The following is a 12,290-nucleotide window of genomic DNA, read 5'->3' on the forward strand; positions in this document are numbered from 1 at the left end:
TGTGTAGGATTGGTGTAGGTATACATGTTCCACATCGACTTGGTAGGTCAAGCGGGCCTATTTCTGTGCTGTATGATTCGCTGATAATGTTTGGTACTGATGTGGCATTATGTCCCTTTTTATATTTATGCTTTGGCCAAAACATTGCGTTTCATCATTTCCTATTCCAATAATTGTTACATTTTTAACATGCAAATTAAATAAATCAAACTATTGCATTGATTTGTCTGTCACATCCTGTTTTTCCAGGTAATCAGTCGTACCTTGTTATTCAGATACTCAGTGAGATGATATCTCTCTTTACACTGTTGTTCAGGCAGTCAGTAATTCAGCGGCAATCATATTGTCATCAACAACAAAATTCTGGATGTCCACTTCAAAAAGTGAAGTTGGGCTACTATAGCTCAATGGCGTTCTGATTATACTTGGTGGGTCATGTATTCATTATCTGCTTTTTAAATTCTCTCTTCTTATTTTGCAGACGTGGGAGCCAGTTATTTCCCCTGAGGTGAGTCATTGCGAGAATTGGAGAATGTGAATGTCAGTGCCGCAAATGAATCACATTTGATTAAGTTAACTTCATATTATGGAAACTTAGTGTCAATAACAGAGAGGGTGATGTCACCCAGAGTTACAGCTGCTGAATGCATTTTTTGGGGGGTTGGGGGTTCTGAGATGAGCCACCAGGGATAAATGTGGAAACCTAAGCTCGGCTAGTTAGGAGGGGTGGAGATTGATAAGAAAGATATACAGGCATTTCTGAATCATCTTCATACTGTTGTGTTCCAGCATCCACAAAACAGTAAACCACAACAGAACAAAAAGCCCCTCACAAGAAAAGAACGGCCTGAGAAATGCGACAGCAGTGAGAGCAAAGAGAATCAGCGAGCCAAGTCGGACGAATCCCCAGAGGAGAGGAGTGCTGACGAGGATTCACAAAAATCGGCACAGAAGAGAAAAGGTATTGCATTGATTTAAATTGGAGTAGTTTGTGGCTTGAGGGTGGTGTACAGAAAAGGATATGTTTTCTCTCTCTGCATTCTGATGAGCAGTCATCGACCTGGATGTTGTTTCTGTCTCTGCAGATGCAGCTTGACCTGCTGAGCAATGCCAGCTTTTTCTGTAGCAACAATTTACACAAAAGGACACAAAGTGCTGGAATAACTCTACTGGTCATGCAGCATCTCGGGAGAACACTAATGGGTGACATTTCGTGTCGGGACCCTTCAGCCCCTTCAGGAAGAAGGATCCCGACCTGAAACGTCACCTATCCATGTTCTCCAGAGATGCTGACTGGCCAGTTCAGTTACTCCAGCAATGTACTATTTCTGTTTTTATGCCAGATTTCCAGCATCTATAAATTTTGCTTTTCATTTCTGCCTCAATACATGTCTCAAGAAAGGAAGTGATGCTCCATCTAGTTTTGGAGAATAAAGTTGTGTATGAAGCATATTCCAAGGTCAAGTGTGGTTCTGATAGGTTCAGATGTGTCATTTAGTAAGGCACAGATAAGAGATTTGATAGCAATTTTCTGCACCCATGATATGCTATTTCATGAGAGACATGGTGCAAATCCTTTCCAATAGTATCAGTCTTATTCTTTCCTGGTCAGAGTTGATGCTGTCTTTCTGAAGAAATATTAAACAGAGGCCTGTTCGGTTCTTTGGTGAAGATATCATATGATATAGCCTCTTTCAAAGAACAGGTAGTTTAGAGATACAACGTGGAAATGAGCCCTTTGCCCACCAGGTCCATGCTGACCATTGATCACACGTACACTAGTTTGATCTTATCCTGCTTTTGCATCCTACACACTAGGGGCAATTTACCAATGCCATTTAACCTACAAACTTGCACATCTTTGGGATGTGGAAGAAAACCGGAGCACCTGGAGAAATCGCATGTGGTCCTAGGGAGAACTTACAAACTGTGCACACAGCACCCGAGGTCAGGATCAAACCCGGGTCTCTAGCGCTGTGAGGCAGTAGCTCTATTGCTATTGTTCTTTGGATGTCTATGACTTGTTCATCATCACTGAATGCAGATTATCTCCAGTGTCCAGGTATCTGATGCCTCTGTGACCAGGTAAAGAACATTGCAGAGGCTGCACAGCACTGTGTAGGGTGACAAAAGCAGAAAATCCAGGATTCGCTCGGCAACTCAGGCAGTCCGCCTTGAAAGAAAAACAATTTCTCGGCTCAAGACCCCAATCAGAAAAGGGAACGTTTGCAAATTGATGCGGGGAGAAAGGGGTTGAGATCAGGGATTTAGGGTGGTTGAAAAAGCAAAACACACCACACAAGCGGCAATTGGCCATAATCGCAGCAACAATTGGCTATGGGTCATAAAGGCAGACTTTGCCAATGATGGAAATACATAAAAAGATCATTGGTAATCTGGATTATCCACTGTTGCAAGGATTAATGATTAACAGGATGTAATAGGATAAAGCAGTTAATCTTTGGCAAGGGCTGCGATGAATTGCCAAGGACATCAGCTTCAGCCATTAGAATTGACTTGGTGGCAGGAGAGACTCGTTCAAGGTGGATGGGATGTTTCTTAAATTATCTGAGATCAAAGGTGTGAAAAGGTTTAGGCTAATTTCATCAGTGAAAATGTAAAGATATTTTATAAGCACATGGTACCAGGTAAACGAAGGGTCAGAGAAAAACAGTTTGTGGGGCAGAGAGCATGGCTCAGGTATCAGTAAGGATCTGGTAAACAAAAATGCAGGAGAAACTCAGCGGAGTGAGGCAGCATCTATGGAGAGAAGGAATAGGCGACGTTTCGGGTCGAGACCCTTCTTCAGACTGATGTCGGATGGGGGATGCAGGAAAAAGAAAGGAACAGGCGGAGACAGTAGGATTGTGGGAGAGCTGGGAAGGGGGAGGAGAAGGAAAGAAGAAGTAAACAAGGACTCTGAAATTGGAGATGTCAATGTTCATACCGCTGGGGTGTAAACTCCCCAAGTGAAATATGAGGTGCTGTTCCTCCGATTTGCGCTGGGCCTCACTTTGGCAATGGAGGAGGCCCAAGACAGAAAGGTTAGATTCGGAATGGGAGGGGGAGGGGGGGGGGGGGGTGTTGAAGTGCTGAGCCACCAGGAGAGCAGGTTGGTTATTGCGAACTGAGCGAAGGTGATGGGAGGAGCGATCGTCAAGCCTGCGCTCAGTCTTGCTGATGTAGAGAAGTTGACACCTGGAACAGCGGATGCAGTAGATGAGGTTGGAGGAGGTGCAGGTGATGGAGTCGAAGGGGGGGGGGGAGGGGGGGTAAAGTGACAAGTGTAGCATTTCCTGCGGTTGCAAGGGAAAGTACCAGGGGAGGGGGTGGTCTGGGTGAATTCACCAGGGAGTTATGGAGGGAACGGTCTCTGCGGAGAGCAGAAAGGGGAGGAGATGAAGATGTGGCCAGTGGTGGGATCCTGATGGAGGTGGCGAATATGTCGGAGGATTATATGTTGTATGCGACGGCTGATAGGGTGGAAGCTGAGGACATGGGGGACCCTGTCTTTGTTACGAGTAGGGGGATGGGGAGTAAGAGCGGAGCGGCGGGATATAGAGGAGACTCTGGTGATGGCCTCATCTATAATAGAAGAGGGAACCCCCGTTCCCTAAAGAATGAGGACATCTCCGATGCCCTAGTCTAGAATGCCTTATCCTGGGCACAGATGCGGCATAGACGGAGGAATTTGGGAGTAGGGAATAGAGTCCTTACAGAAAGCAGGGTGGGAAGATGGTGAGATCTAGAGACGGTAGGGAGATGTCAGCAATGGTCCAGGTGAATTTGAGTGCCGGATGGAAGTTAGTGGTGAAATGGATGAAGTCAGTGAGTTCTGCATGGGTGCAGGAGGTAGCCCCAATGCAGTCGTCAATGTAGCGGAGGAGGGTTCAGGACTAGGGCCACGGTACGCCTCAAACAAGGATTGATCAACGTACCCAACAAAGAGGCAGGCATAGCTGGGGCCCATAGCTATGCCTTGGATTTGGAAGAAATGGGGGGAGTCAAAGGAAAAGTTGTTGAGGGTAAGGACGCTAGGCGGAGGACAGTATTAATAGACGGGGATTGGTTGGTTCTGCGGTCGATAGACAGCGATTAGTTGGTTCTGCGGTCAATAGACAGGGATTGGTTGGTTCTCCTCCTTCCCCTCCCCATTCCCAGCTGTCCCACACGCCTACTTTCTCTGCCTCTTCCTTTCTTTTTCCCACCCACGCCCCCCCTCTCTACCCTCCTGACATCAGTCTGAAGAAGGGACCCGAAACTATGCCTATTCCTTCTCTCCATAGATGCTTCCTCAACCACTGAGTTTCTCCAACATTTTAGTCTACCTTTGATTTTTCCAGCATCTGCAGTTCTCTCTTAAACAGTAAGGATCTGGTATATCTCTTCACAAAGAAATTTGACTGCCCAGGTATCAATAAAGGAAGCATAGGTGATATTGGACAAAGCAAAAGCTGGAGAATATACTTAAAGGAGCAAAAGCTGTAGAATATACTTAATGGAACAAAAGCTATCCTTTCAGTCATTCAGCCTAGGCTCTGCCAGGTGTTAATCTCAACCTCCTGATCTGTCTGCAATTTTTCTCCTCATTTATCTAATTCCCTTCTGAAAGTTCCTGTTGAACTGTCTGGTTCCAGCTCCCTTGTGGCAGAGCATTCAGGCTTGGGTTATTTCTCCAAATTGTTCATGTGTACTGTGCCAGAGTCTGCACCTGGACATGGATTATTGATGTTCCTCCTTTTGTGTGCAGGGTACAAACAGAAATGGGTCCCACTACAATTGGATGTAAAATCGGAGGGAGCACAGGAGAAACTGGTGACCCGCAGCAACCTGCGGCCCCAGACTGAGCCTCTGCGTCCACCAGTCAACAACAGGAATGACTCTAAAGGTTTGTCCCACTGATGCTTACACTCATAGCGCTGACTGAATTGTTGCCAAGACGAGCGCAAGCAGAGACGAGGCTGCTGCTGTTGATGGATTAAGTTTCTGACGCGCGGTTAGTTAGTTACTTTAGTTTATTGACACGAGTGCCGAGGTATAGTGAAAAGCTTTTGTCGTGTGCTATCCAGTCAGCGGAAAGACTACGAGATTACAATCGCGCCATCCACTGTGTACAGATACAGGATAAAGGAAATAACGTTTAGTGCAAGTTAAAGTCAAGTAAAGTCCAATTGAAGATAGTTTAAGGGTCTCCAATGAGGTAAACATAGAAACATAGAAAATAGGTGCAGGAGTAGGCCATTCGGCCCTTCGAGCCTGCACCGCCATTCAATATGATCATGGCTGATCATCCAACTCAGTAGCCTGTACCTGCCTTCTCTCCATACCCCCTGATCCCTTTAGCCACAAGGGCCACATCTAACTCCTTCTTAAATATAGCCAATGAACTGGCCTCAACTACCTTCTGTGGCAGAGAATTCCACAGATTCACCACTCTCTGTGTGAAAACTGTTTTTCTCATCTTGGTCCTAAAAGACTTCCCCCTTATCCTTAAACTGTGACCCCTTGTTCTGGACTTCCCCAACATCGGGAACAATCTTCCTGCATCTAGCCTGTCCAACCCCTTAAGAATTTTGTATCCATTTTACAATGGTTTCACCAGGAATCAGTCTGGTGAACCTTCTCTGTACTCCCTCTATGGCAAGAATGTATTTCCTCAGATTAGGAGACCAAAATTGTACGCAATACTCCAGGTGTGGTCTCACCAAGACCCTGTACAACTGCAGTAGAACCTCCCTGCTCTTATACTCAAATCCTTTTGCTATGAATGCTAACATACCATTCGCTTTCTTCACTTCCTGCTGCACCTGCATGCCTACTTTCAATGACTGGTGTACCATGACACACAGGTCTCGTTGCATCTCCCCTTTTCCTAATCGGCCACCATTCAGATAATAGTCTACTTTCCTGTTTTTGCCACCAAAGTGGATAACCTCACATTTATCTGCATTATACTGCATCTGCCATGCATTTGCCCACTCATCCAACCTATCCAAGTCACCTTGCAGCCTCCTAGCATCCTCCTCACAGCTAACACTGCCCCCCAGGTAGATGGTAAATCAGGACCACCCCACCCTCTAGTTGGTGATAGGATGGTTTTGCAAATGGCATAAGGCAAGATTTGGGTGGAACTGTCCCAGGTATGTGGGGGTGGATAAAGAGGTGAGATATGGCCATGGTGTAGAAGATCTACCTGGTGCTGCAGTGGCGAGCAGACTCTGTCACATTGTTGCTTCAGCAGCAGTGGAAGTGTGCTGGAGCGGTGATAGTTATTTAATTCGCTAGGACTCCAGGGATTAAAATTGACATGAGAATGGTCTGCATTTGCGAAGCTTTTGATTAATGGCTGGTACTCGGTTAGTTAAATATCTGTTGTCATTCCATCTCTTGCTTTGTCTCTTCAGGTTACCATCGTGAGGAGAAGCATGACTCACGGGATTGGCGGGAAGACCGCGATGAGATATCCAGCGTCAAAAGCGAGGGTGGAACGATCCGCGGGGGCTTCAGAGGGCGAGGACGAGGGCGAGGCCGGGGGAGAGGACGTGGCAGAGGTGCTTCCCGCTGTACGTATCGTGCTGATGCCGACCTTCCTGCAGTAGATAAGCACAGTCCACTGACTTTAGATCCATTTAGGTCTCTTAATCCCCTTAATCATAATCATAATCATACTTTATTAGCAAAGTATGTTTTGCAACATACGAGAAATTTGATTTGCCATACAGTCATACCAATGAAAAGCAACAAAACACCCAAAATACATTTTAACATAAACATCCACCACAGTGACTCCCCCACATTCCTCACTGGCGAAAAAAAAAGTTTGATCTCTTCCCTTCTTTGTCCCCCGATCCTTCTGTTGTCGAGGCGATCTTGGCTCCCGCAACCCGTGGTTGAGCTCTCTGCGTCTGGGCGATCAAGCTCCCGCATCAAGTGGATCTCAGCTCCCCTGTGCCGGGCGATCAGACCAGGTTGGGGCTAGTCGAACCTCCTGTGACTTTGGAGCTTCCCAACATCAGTCTCTACCCGAGACTACAAGTTCCTCGATGTTAAAATCCGCTGGCCAGTTGGAGCGTCGATCCCAGGCAAGGGATCGCAGGCTCCGATGGCATATCCACGGCCTCGCGGTGGGGCCCAAAGTCAGTCCCGTGCAAGGCCACCAGCTCCATCATGTTAGGCCGCAGAGCAACTGGATATTACGATCCAGGAAAAAAAATCACATCTCCAGCAAGGTAAAAGATTGAAAAAAAGATTCCCCCCCCCACCCCCCACATAAAACAAACCAGAGAACATTAACACATACTTTTAAAACACACAAAAAATAACAAAAAAAAACAAAAAGACAGACGGACCATTGGCGAGGATGCCATCGCTGACAATAATAATAATAATAATAATAAATTTTATTTATGGGCGCCTTTCAAGAGTCTCAAGGACACCTTACAAAAATTGAGCAGGTAGAGGAAAAACATGTAAGGGGAATGAAATAAATAGTAGAGACATGACTAGTACACAAAGTAAAGACAGAATTCAATACAAAACACAGTATGAGGCAATTAATGCACAGATGAAAAGGGATGGGGACGTGGGGCTAAGGATAGGCAGAGGTGAAGAGATGGGTCTTGAGACGGGACTGAAAGATGGCGAGGGACACGGAATTGCGGATCAGTTGGGGGAGGGAGTTCCCAATATTAGGTACACAGTATTTGTCTCGTTCACTGCCCCTCTCCCCAGTGATTGTTACTGCCACTATTCAGCAGCTGGTTGTAATATGCAAGGCACACTGATGGCCAGGATTCAAACTGTGGACAAGTTGCAACAAGCACCTGAACTTTGTGTATTCTGCTGCTCGGCATCGCAGTAGCTTTTAAAAGTGTGCTGCCAAAAGCTTAGGGTATGCACGTCCCTGTTAGAGTGAAGGGCAAGGCAGGCAAACGTAAGGAAGCTTGGCTGACGAGGGAAATTGAGCTGTTGGTCAAGAATAAGAGGGACGCATGGGACAGGTATAGGCAGCTGGTAACACGTGTATCCATGGAGAAGTTTAGGGAACTAAGGAGCAAACTAAAAAAGGAAATCGAATGGCAAAAGGGGGCCAGGACATAGCTCTGGCAGATAGCATTAAGGACAAACCCAAGAGATTTTATAAATGCATAACGGGGAAAAGGGTAACAAGACAGAGTGGGATCCTCAGGAATCAACTCTGTGAAGCCACAGGAGATGGGCAAGGTCCTCAAAGAGTATTTCTCCTCTGTATTTACCGAGAAGAAAGACAGGACGATGGAGGAACTTGGGGCAGTCAATGGAAGTGTTATGGTCGAAAAGGTGCTGAAGGTACTACCGTGTATGAAGGTAGATAAATCTCCTGGGCCTGATCAGATATATTCAAGAACATTGTGGGTAACCAGAGAGGAAATTGGAGGAGCACTGGTTGAAATTTACGAGTCGTCTTTAAATACAGGAGAGTCGCCGGAAGACTGGAGGTTGGCAAATGTGCCTCTATTCACGAAGGGCTGCAGGAAAAATGCTGGGAACTATAGGGCAGTGAGCTTAATGTCTGTAGTTGGAAAGTTACGAACGAGTATTCTGAGGGATAGATGGATTTAGATGGACAAAGGCTGATTAGGGATAGTCAGCATGGTTTTGCATGTGGGAGGTCGCGTCTCACAAATTTGAATGAGGTTTTTGAAGACATGACCAAAAAGGTCAATGAGGGCAGAGCTGTAGATGTATAGATGGACTTCAGCAAAGTATTCGACGAGTTTACGCATGGTAGGCTACTCTGGAAGTTAGATCGCATGGCATCCAAGGAGAGATAGTTGAATCGATAGAAAATTGGCTTCACGGAAGGAGGGTGATAGTGGAAGGTTGCTTCTCGGACTGGAGGCCTGTGACTAGTGGTGTGCCTCGGGGTTCGGTGCTGGGCCCGTTACTGTTTGTCATCTATATTCAGATTCAACTTTAATTGTCATTGTCAGTGTACAGTACAGACAACGAAATGCAGTTAGCATCTCCCTGGAAGAGCGACATAGAATATGATTTCAATAAATAAATATCAATGATTTGGATGAGAACATACGGCAAGATTAGTAAGTTTGCAGATGATGGGTGGTTTTGCAGATAGTGAAGATGGTTCTGAAAAATTGCAGCGGGATCTTGATTGAACAGCCAGGTTGGCTAAGGAATGGTTGATGGAATTTAATACAGAGAAATGCGAAGTGTTGGTGGGTGTATGGAACAACCTGCCAGAGGAGGTAGTTGACGCAGGGACTATCCAAACGTTTAAGAAACGGATAGACAGGTGCATGGATAGGACAGGTTTGGAGGGAAATGGGCAGGTGGGGCTAGTGTAGCTGGTACAGGGCCCACGTGGCGGGAGTGTTCCAGGGAGCCGCGCGAGCACGATCCACCCGCCGAACAACTGTACCGTCGAAGACCGGAACTCTCCCCGGTAGGCCCGACTCCCCACAGGCCTCCCAGGGGACTGTGTTGAAACCGGGCGGCGAGGCCTGTTTGAGCCGAAGGGGCGGCGGCGGCAATGGGAGCCTCGACGGCAACGTGGGCCTCGCGGTCGATGAGCATGAGGGGGGAGGGGAAGAAAATGGGACCTGACGTGGGGGGGGGGGGGGGCGTCGTGAAGAACAGTGGGAACCCGGCGGGGGGGGGGCGCGTCGTGAAAAACAGTGGGAACCCGGCGGGGGGGGGGGGGGGCGCGTCGTGAAAAACAGTGGGAACCCGGCGGGGGGGGGGAGGGGGGTTACCGTTGTGATTGACGGTGGGAGAACAAAGGGGGGCTCAGAGGGGGGGCATTCTAGTTTAGAATCCTCTGCCCAGGCGATAAGTCTGTGTTTGTTTGTTCAATTGTTCTGGTGAAGGCGCTGTGCCCACGGCAGCCAGACAACAGTTGCTTGTCTTTTTCTTTTTGTTTTCACTTTAAATTTCAAGTTTTTGTCTATCTAGTGTGTTGTGACTGTTAGCAGACCAATTTCCCTCCGGGGATGAATAAAGTTTTATCGTATGGTACATGTTGGCTCGTGTGGGCACGTTGGGTCGAAGGACCTGTTTCCACGATGTATCACTATTATTCTAGTGATTAAACTGGAACAGGCCCTTTGGCCTGTAATGTCTCTGCCAACTATGATGCCAATTTAAAATGCACATCTGCCTGCACATGATCTGTATTTCTAGATTCCCTGCCTGTCCAAATACCTCTTAAACGCTGCTATCGTATTTCCTTCCATCACTTACCCCAGCAGAGCATTCACCCAGCACCACTGTGTGTAAAAATAAAACTTTGATGTAAGTCACCGTTAAATTTTACCCCTCCCATCTTAAACCTTTGTCCTCTAGTAGTTGAGATTTCCACAATGGCACAAAAAAATATCTACCCTTTCATGGATCTCACAATGTTATATACTCCTATCAGGTCTTCCCTCAGCTTCTGACGCTCCGGAGAAAACATACCAGTTTGACTATTCTCTCCTTGTAGCTAATACTTACTCTCTAATACAAAGAACATCCTGGTGAACTTATCTCTTCCGTACCCTCTGCAGAGCCTCAATATCCTTCTTGAAATGCGGTATCTAGAACCGCGTAATGATTCAAATGTGGCTAACTAAAGTTTAATGCAGCTGCAATGTGAAATATCAACTTCTAAACTTTACACCGAGACCGATGAAGGCAAGCCTGTCGTATGCGTTGTTTATCACCCTATTTACTTGTGTTGCCACTTGCCGGGAGCCGTGGACTTGCACCCCAAGATTCCTCTGTACACCAGTGCTCCTTGGATCTTGTCTCCTTGTCTCAGTGCTCCTTGGGATCTTGCCTTTCATTGAACACATTCCTCTTACATTTGACCTCCAAAAGTGAAACACCTCATACATATTGGGATTAAATTCCGTTGGCATTTCTCTGCCCACATTTCAAACTGGTGAATATCATGTCAAATTCTTTGGCAACTTTCCTCATTGTCTATAACTCCACCAATTTTCTTGTCGGCAAACTTTCAAATCTGCCCACCTACATTTTGTAAAAAAATGTTTACATATATCCTTGCTGAACACCGCTGGTCACAGACCTCTAGTCAGAATAACACCCTCCCACCACTCCCTTCTGCCAAGCCAATTCTGAATCAAATATTGCGCAGGATAACCCCTTGTGAGAAATCTGGTTGCTTTTGACACAAGTTTGATGAATGATTATGTCAGTTAAATGAGGCTGATTACTTCTCTCTGAACTAATGAGTTGGGTAGTTTTAAATAATTGCAGATCAGTGCAATAGGGTCTGGCCCTCCTTGGTGGAAGGGAAAGGGTACCAAAAGTACAATGTTTTTAGTTGCTTTAATTCATTTTCTGAACCTGATGTTCTGCTTTATTCTGTTCAAACCTCATGCGAAAAGTAAACACGCTTGAATAATGTATTCGCCGTCCATAACTTAAAATGCCTCGGGTGAATCGTCCACACTACGCTTGTTTAACTGAATATTTAACGGTTCATTTCCTTGTTCTAGCTCACTTTGACTACCATTACACCTACAATTCGAACAGTGACGGTAATGATGGATTGTACAGGCCGAAATTTGGTGGTGATATCATCTATTACTATGACAATCAGAGCAGTGCCGAGCTGTACACAATGGACAAAAAGCTGCTCAAAGACTACATCAAGAAACAGATGTAAGTGCTTTACTTATCTGTTTGAAGGCCTTGCTGCAATACCTAGCAGTTACATCGTTGTAGAAAGGAGATTTAGATATGCAATACACATGTCATTGGTGTCAGGGTTAGCATTTATTGTAATCTCCAGTTGATGGGATTCTTACTTTACACTTACCAAGTACAGAAGGGATCATGGGGTCTAACTCCCTGAAAATGGCAACACAATCAGATAGAGAGGTAAGGAAGATATTTGGTATGCTTGATTTAATAGGTCAGGGCATTGAGTGCAAGTCAGGAAGTCATGATGCAGCTTCGTAGGACTTGGGTCACATTTGGAATATTGCGTACAGTCCTGGTCACCCCATTGCAGGAATGATGCAGAGGCTTTGGAAAAGGGTGCAGTGGAGGTTTATCAGAATGATAGCTAGATTCAGGATGGAAAAATCAAATACTAAAGGACGGGAGCAAAGTTTAAAGGAGGTGTTTTTTCTAAACAGTGAGTGCCTGGAATGCGCTGCCGAGGGTGGTGATTGTGCCAGATTACTTAGTGGCATTTAAAAGACTTTGAGACTTATGCAAGGAATGGTGGGATCTGGGTTATGTGCAGGTAAATAAGTGATAGTCTGAGCATCATGTTC

The 12,290-nt window shown here is 46.0% G+C and overlaps 1 protein-coding gene across 3 annotated transcripts in view; it reads left to right on the forward strand.

Moving 5' to 3' along the window:
- larp1 (La ribonucleoprotein 1, translational regulator) overlaps positions 1-12,290 on the forward strand; it is a 147,561-nt gene that overhangs the window by 74,886 nt on the left and 60,385 nt on the right. For all 3 annotated transcript variants that reach the window (XM_033030026.1, XM_033030027.1, XM_033030028.1), the window contains exons 4-8: positions 482-508; positions 790-961; positions 4,751-4,888; positions 6,405-6,563; positions 11,505-11,670. In XM_033030026.1, the coding sequence (XP_032885917.1) occupies positions 482-508; positions 790-961; positions 4,751-4,888; positions 6,405-6,563; positions 11,505-11,670 (662 nt within the window). The remainder of the gene's footprint in view (positions 1-481; positions 509-789; positions 962-4,750; positions 4,889-6,404; positions 6,564-11,504; positions 11,671-12,290) is intronic.

The sequence above is a fragment of the Amblyraja radiata genome, chromosome 11, assembly GCF_010909765.2.
Source record: "Amblyraja radiata isolate CabotCenter1 chromosome 11, sAmbRad1.1.pri, whole genome shotgun sequence".
NCBI classification, from domain to species: domain Eukaryota; kingdom Metazoa; phylum Chordata; class Chondrichthyes; order Rajiformes; family Rajidae; genus Amblyraja; species Amblyraja radiata.